The 7,871-nt window shown below is 30.1% G+C and overlaps 1 protein-coding gene across 2 annotated transcripts in view; it reads right to left on the reverse strand.

Annotated features, from left to right (window-relative positions):
- Nucleotides 1-7,183, reverse strand: part of LOC107446777 (inositol hexakisphosphate kinase 1) — a 51,959-nt gene extending 44,776 nt beyond the window's left edge. Inside the window, exon 1 of one of the 2 annotated variants that reach the window (XM_043053158.2) lies at nucleotides 6,948-7,183. Coding sequence is in view for 1 of the 2 variants with exons in the window: in XM_043053154.2 (XP_042909088.1) it covers nucleotides 370-378 (9 nt within the window). In the remaining variant the exon portion in view is untranslated. Of the gene's footprint in view, nucleotides 1-369; nucleotides 639-6,947 lie in introns of those variants that run through there. The other variant, XM_043053154.2, reaches the window with a different exon arrangement.
- Between the last annotated feature and the right edge of the window lie 688 nt (nucleotides 7,184-7,871).

The following is a 7,871-nucleotide window of genomic DNA, read 5'->3' on the forward strand; positions in this document are numbered from 1 at the left end:
TCCGAAATGAATATTCTGTGTTGAGCAGTATACGCTAAATACAAAATATTTGTATGTTGCATCTCTAATTTAGTAGCAGCAATTGTTGAGCAGAATCTTGTATCTATTCACAATTTAAAAACTTCTTGAAAAGGTTTTTAGCAATTTTTGCAATAACAGGACCCTATTTGCACAAATTCACAAAAGCAGGACCCTGGTTGAAAGAATGTGACTTAACGCTATTCACAAATTATGAGTAGTTTTTTCACAATTTTACAAAAACAAGGATCTTTCACAAAATGTCTGGAAAGATCCCTGATTACTAGCAACAGAAATATAATTTTAAAATGGCATATGAGGAGTAGAAAAGAAGAAGAAAAAAAAACTCACTGCAGACATATCCTTTAATACTCCATAACTTGCACTTGATAAAAAAAATCCCTTTTGAATAAGAACCTCATTTTTCTATGCCTCATTAGGAATGCTCGATATGTTCTTTAAGCATCGCGATTTAGAATGAAATCGAACTGATTGAGTTGAGGCGGTGTCTCACATATGATGTAGCCGCGTGAATGTGATCTCATATTTTGAAAAAGGAAGGGAAACAAAAAAATAAATAAAAACTCAGGAGAAGGATACGCAATATCTCCAACACGAGTGCAGCGGATGACATAAATATTTCATTACATCATACTTTTCTGAACAACAGCAGGGGTATTCCTGAGTTTGCACAGCTGGTAGACCGGTTTCACAAAACTTTTTTTTCCCTTAAAACTTGTCAGATGAATTATAATTAACCTCTCTCGAGTTGTAATTAACTACTTATTATGAGTTACGAAGGCGAAATATTTGTGTGACAATGAAATAAATCATCCTAAAGAAAGAGAAAGAAAAAAAAACCCTATCATGATCGGTTTCTCATACTTTTACACGATCGTTAGATTTCATTCCTTCTTGAAATGTAGAACAATGAAATGTTTTGTAAAAATTTCCATTGAACATGTGGATATTCTGATGAACCTTTCAAAAGTGGAAATACCGTCGAAATTAAACGTTCAATAGAAATTTCGTCAAAAAATGAAGAAATTTTCATCGTTTTCCCGTTTGGAAATTTCTTTAAAGAATCCACTTTTCTAGGATTCTTTCATCTAAGAATCTACTATTTAATAAAAATTTCATGAAAGAATCCATTTTCCAAGGAACATTTCATCTAAGAATACACTATTTAATGGAAATTTCATCAAAGAACTCACTTTTCAGGAGACATTTCATCTAAGAATCTACTATTTAATAAAAATTACATAGAAGAATTCATTTGTTCATGAAAAATTTCTTGAAAGGGTAAACTGCTCATGGGAAATTTCATCAAGCAATAAACTGTTCATGGGATATTTTACCAAATTCCTGTACAGTTTGTCGACAGGAAGAACTCCCCTCGCTACGAAGTCGAAGGTAGTTGGCCTGCTATGGAAACAAGAAATAGCGCATTTCAAAGAGGGGAGCTTCTTTCAACCCTGATCCCCTTTCTCTCGCCGACCTAAGCCAAAACCTGTCTTAAATAATGACTCACTTGAAATAGTACAAACTCGTAACCATAGTCACCGCCACTATTCCAGACGAATGGTCAGGGGAGTTCATTTAATTAGACAAACTATACGTTACTTGGCAGTTTAAAAGCGGTTTGTTAAACTTCTTTGTTAGTATCTGTCGATACCAGGCTTTTGATCATGGCGGGAACATTGACTGAGAAAACATCTTGCTTTAAACAACGTGTGAAATGTGTTTAAGTTAGCATCAGGACACTACAATTAGACGGTCCAAGATTCCCAAATACGGTGGTCCAATATACATACAATATAAATAGCATAATAGATAAATACAAAAAGGACAAAAAGACAAAGAGAAAAAAACGAAGAAAATTAAGAAAAACAATAAATTTTATTTACTGCGCATAAGCTGCAGGTAAATAGAACTCATAAAATAAGTTCAAAATGTAGAGAAAACATGGACCAATTACGGAACAATGAAAAAAGGGAAAAGGAAAAATAATAATAAAAATAATTTAAAAAAATTCAGAAAAAAGGAGAAAAAATTAATGCAAATCCGGAAAATCAAAGATATAATCTTTTCATCAGCTCACACGATTATATCAACAAAACGGAGTGCTTTCTAATATTGTATCAATATGGCCAAAGCAAAATATGTCAATACATTAGTGTGAGGAGCACTCAAAAAAATGTTTCGAATAACGTTCTAATGTTTTAAATAACATCTATTTAAATATCATTTTTAATCAAATGAATAGAATTAAAAGAATATGTAGCAATGTTTATTTATCCGAAAAACAAATAGACAAACTCTTTCAAAATTTGATAAAAAAAACAATGGATACCCAACTAAAGTAATTAAATTCTATATTAAATCATTGAGTTAATTGTATATTATTGTAATAACTTCTATAATTTATATAATTTTTACCATGTGCAAATCCATAGCTAAAATTATGTGCAAAACAGGCAAGTCATGTTCCTTTCTCTTTTCTATTCTATTTTATTTTTTTCTTAAATAAAAGTTAATTTTCTAAAATTATTAATTGTCAACTTCTTTAAATTATCCAGTATAATATTACCATGCGCACATCCATTTTCGGGCCCATCCTTGGTAACTAACAAAGCAAACGCACTTCAGTGCTGCAGTAAGAACGCACTACAAATCAAAACTCCTATATTTACGCTTTTACCTCAATTTGCTCTACTGTTTTCATATTTTGTAATCTGGCAATTTCGTTACGAAAATATCTTAAATCATTCTTAAAAAATTTCCCGTTCATGTAAGTTGATTTAAATTCGCTGCTCGCTTTATAGATTTTGTTTTATGTTTTATTCTGTTTTTTCCTTATATTTTATTTTCTGTTTTTACGTGTTATTTTTACTTATTGTGTCCTATTTTATTTGTCGTAAATTTTTTGTAAAATTTTTGTGAGTGCTCCTCACGCTATTGAAGTGATATATTTTGCTTCGGCTATATTGATACAGTATTAAAAAGCACTTTTTTTTGCTGATATAACCGTGCGAGCTGATGAAAAGATTATATTTTTTATTTTCCGGATTTTCATTAATTTGTTTTCCTTTTTTCGGAATTTGTTTTTTCGGATTTTTTTTAAAATTATTTTTCTTTTTCATTGAATATATATATATATATATATATANGAAAAATCTCCCGATCTTTTATGGTGGCTGTATGGTCTTATGAAATCAAGAAAACTAATGTAATGTTGTAATGTATATGGTCTTATGAAATCAAGAAAACTAATGTAATCAATCTTAAAAACTAAAAATTGGAAAACACTAGCAAAAAAAAAAAGGTTAGCCCGGAAAAAAACTTCTTGAGAAGGCCAAGGCCCACCCTTTGCTGTAGAGCCATTGATGATGATGATGATGATGAATGTAATCAAGAAAGAGTTCTTTGTCAAAAACTAGTTATTTTATCATGAACTATCTTTGAAAATTATTTAAAATTTTTTTAATGTATATAGTGCTTAAAAATATTTTTAAGTGCTTAAAAAGTACTTAAAAGGTGCTTATTTTTTGTTTAAACAGTTGGCTACCCACCCTGGAAAGTCTATTTGCAGATGTCAAGAAATGAATGAAATTTAGATTGACCTGCAATACAGAATTGAGTGTAGCTAGTTGAAAAGGAAGTCGAAATTTCAATCGCAATAATTCACTCTCACAAAAGCTAGTTTTAAAAAAAATTGGAGGTGAGATTTCTTCTTTACGATAAAGAGTAGTCGAGAGTTTCTTAATATTTCATCAATTTTGTTCTATAAATTTACTTTATGGGCTTAAATAATAAAAGATGGCACTTCTTTTGAACGTCCAATCATTTTTAAAATTTAAAAAAAGGAAAAAAGAAGCTAGAGTTCGAGAATTGAATAGCGTTCCGTACCATCTGCAAAAATAAGAGAACGGAAGAAGAAAAAAAAATTTTTTTTTTTCGTTTCGAAACAAGTATTTACTTTCAAAGAAAAATATTTTATTCAGAATGCGATTTATAACACTCTCGGTGCTTCTTTCTGTGTAAATAGACTCATAAAAGTAAATCGAAACCCAGTCGAATCTTAAAAGTAGAAAAAAAGAAGAAAGAAGAAAAATAAATAATGCAAAAGCCATCACAGCGAGAAATATTTCAAGTTAGATATAAGTACGGCAAAAATAAAAATTAAGGTTCACTTTTAAAATTATTTTTATTTTCTGTATGCTTGTCTGTTAGGACAAACGCTTTCCGTTACGTTAACAAACGTCAAGGAAGGTAGGAAAAATCATTTTTGCTAAAACTAGTTTAAAAGCTTCGTGATTTCTTTTTCTATGGTTAGAAGGTAATTTGTTTTCAATTAAAGTCCCTGGGTAAATTATTAGACGCACTGTAAGATTCTATGTAAAATCTTAATTATCAGATGATATTATACAGCTTTATTGTTTTAACACGGCTGAAACCGGTTTGCACTTGCTTACGTTCGTGTGTCAATTGATTAAATTAGATGATACAGAATAAAAATTTGACGATATATTATATAAATACAGAATATTTATTATATCAATCATTATATTAGTATATTATAATAATTAGATCCAATTATTAGTAGCACTGTACTTTTTTAATAATTACATGTTTTGCACGAGTTTACATACTATACTTTACAATACATGTAATGGGTTTTTACTCAGGAGATTTTTTATATACTTCCTATTTGTATTTATTTTTAACGTATTGCGTTACAATGCTAACCAATTGATACAGGAGCGTAAGCAAGTGCAAACCGGTTTCAGTATCGTAAGAACAATACAGCTGTATGGTATTACCTGATAATTATAATTTTACATGGAATCTTATAGTGCAGGGGTGGCGAACCTCTATACACCAACGTGCCATTTTGTTCTAAAAAATTATTTAATGATGTCATACACGTGCCGTTAAATAATTTTGACTTCGTGATTATTGGGAAAGTAATAATACTAAATACTATCAACTCAAAACTCTTTATTAACATTGAAAAAAAAAACACTTTGCAATGTCTCAGTTATACGCATAATTCAACTTAAAGTAACATCAGTGTGATTTCTGTTGTTGCAGATTAGATGACAAAGTTTATGCAGAACTGTTAATTTTTTTTTTGCTAGTTATTTATTATTAGCTTGTTTTTTATGGTTATTAATTGTTTTTTAGCGTAAATTGTTAATTTTTTTATTAATTATTGTTTATTATTTTGTGTGTTTTTCGTGAATTTTAATTTAATTGTTACATATGCTTCATAGTGTAATAACAATTCATAGTGTAATAAAAAATGTGATCGGTGGCGTGCCCAAAATAATGTGTCGGGTGCCATAAATGGCACGCGTGCCATTGGTTCGCCATCCCCGTTACAGTGCTTCTAATAATATGGCCAGGGACTGTATATGTAAAAGGGAGGGAGAGCAACTAGTAGAAGTATTGTCCGGTCCAACTTTCTCGTCGCAACGCCGTTTCCATGACAGCATGAGTCACTTTCGATTCTTTTTTGTTCTCGGAGACTCAAAGGAACAAAAGTTACCGACCTATCATAATAATGAATTTACTTGCTACAAAACAAGAAGTAATTATCTAATATAATTTCCGTATTGCGGAAGTATTATTCATGGTCTAAAATTTTCGTCCTAACCTTCCAAAACATGTATTTCTTCGCAGCACTTCCTTCTTGACTAAAATAAAAAACAGCTGGTTGTCAACACAATCAATAACAAATAGAACAACCGGGGAAAAAGGCGTAAATAAATTCTGTTTTAGTAATCAATCGGATGTAAACGCCACCATGCTGTCTGACACTTGTCTCGTTACAGCCAAGGTCAATTATTATTTAAGTAATCTTCTGATTACCTTGAATATAAGACTCGCATAAACAAAATATTATAAACTGTTATTGTTCTTTTTGAAAAGGGGAATAATTTATAAGGCTTTCAAATGCACAGTTCAACCAATTGGTCCGATTTCGTTCTAATTTTGGATTTCTACATTTAAACTTTCAACCTTTAAAATAATGTAAAAATTTGTGTTCTTTACAATTCGAAATTTTATCGACTTTCTTTAAATAAAATTTTAAAAAATAACAAATAATGATTAAAGTTTTTTTTTCGTATTTTGATTAATATTTTGGGAGTCAAGAGTCCGATTCCGTAGGGAAAAAAGTATATGTTTATACGGGGGGGAAAAACGAAACGTTTTTGTGTCTGATTTCATAATTTAAAATACCTGCCCTCATTTAATAGCATACTTAAGGTTAAGAATTTGTACCATTAAGATTGAGTCCCATGTGAAAATGCGATTATTAGATCTAAAGTTTTTCAGGATGATTCGTCTTTTTTTTTATTATTATTATTTTTATTTTACGCTCTGTACAAGTGTATAGATACAAGTCTACACTGCACACAGTACATACTTATAGAATATTGCATAACTTATTAAGCACGATATGAAATATAATTACGGGTAAGTAGTAAAACAAATTGTAGGCTACATGGGTAAAAAAGGGTACATAACTACTACAAAATTATAGAAAAAAATCGATCACTAAAATCAGAAAAATTCATTTAAATATAATTTCATTGTTAATTATTAGAAAATATGTAGTAATTTATATTATTTTAAGTGTTTAAAACTACTCTTTTTTCAGTTAAAATTAATTACCAAAATTTCACTTAAAATCGATATTCATATTAAATATATTACACAATAAAGGAAAAAGAAACTAAGATAAGCTTGACAACAGAAGTCATTTGTTTGGGAAACTTTTTCTTGCAGGTGATTTCAAAAACAAACAACAAACCATAGCGCCTCCTAGCAACCGAATTTCAAAAGTAAATTCAAAGGACAATTTAGTTGTCACCCGTCGAAAGCAAACGATTCGTTCTTTGAATAATATGTCCAGCACGTACCTGGGTTTTCTTACTGGAAGATGTGCTCCCGAAACAACGTCCGAGGCACCTCACCAATTCACATGCCGTTTTCAAAAAATTCCAAAAGTTTTGTTCCGAAAGATTCAGAATGTACTTTTCTTTTGGCAAGGTCTCTTCTGAAACTAAGATGAAAATAACGCTCGAATCCCAACACAGCACGTAGAGAAAAACAGCTGTTATTTGTTTTACACCTCTAAAGGTCGTTTGATACTCCCAATTTTGAATTTTTCACCACCAGGGGGACCAATCCATGTTTTCCTGACCCACCCAATATCGTTTTGTAGTTTATTTTTGTCTTTCAATTATGCGATGCTATGATAAAAACACTTATGACTCATAAAAGTTCTTAAAAACATCCATCGGCTGAGATGATCTCATAGGCTAATAAAAATAGTTTTATAACTAGGACGAACAATGGGTTCTAGAATATTCTATTGAATTTAAATAGTTTACTTATCCCCATAAAGAACAAAATGAAATTCAGAATCGACTTGACATTCAATTCGTCTTCACTACTTCGTTCGATCAAACGTTGAGTAGAATGTAGAATTAATCTGTCATCATACTCTATGCGGATCGTTAAATTATTCAACATATTGTGAATATTATTTCTTGTTATATAACAACAATTATTCACTGTAATAAGGACTTTTTTTTTTTTTTTTGAGGTGGGCGCAAGAATAATTTTGTTTTATAATAGTTTGTTCATTAGTTAGATATGATCAATTAGACATCATTAGATATGATTAGTTAGACATCATCTTTAGTAAGTTATTGGATATAAAAGAATTAACTAAATAACTTTTAACTAAATAACAAATTACAACTATAAACTATTAATGATACTCAAGTTTTGTTTTAATGAAATCGGTTGAGTTCAAATTATATATATATAAATCAAAT

Source organism: Parasteatoda tepidariorum, chromosome 2 (assembly GCF_043381705.1).
Source record: "Parasteatoda tepidariorum isolate YZ-2023 chromosome 2, CAS_Ptep_4.0, whole genome shotgun sequence".
Taxonomy (NCBI): Eukaryota; Metazoa; Arthropoda; class Arachnida; order Araneae; family Theridiidae; genus Parasteatoda; species Parasteatoda tepidariorum.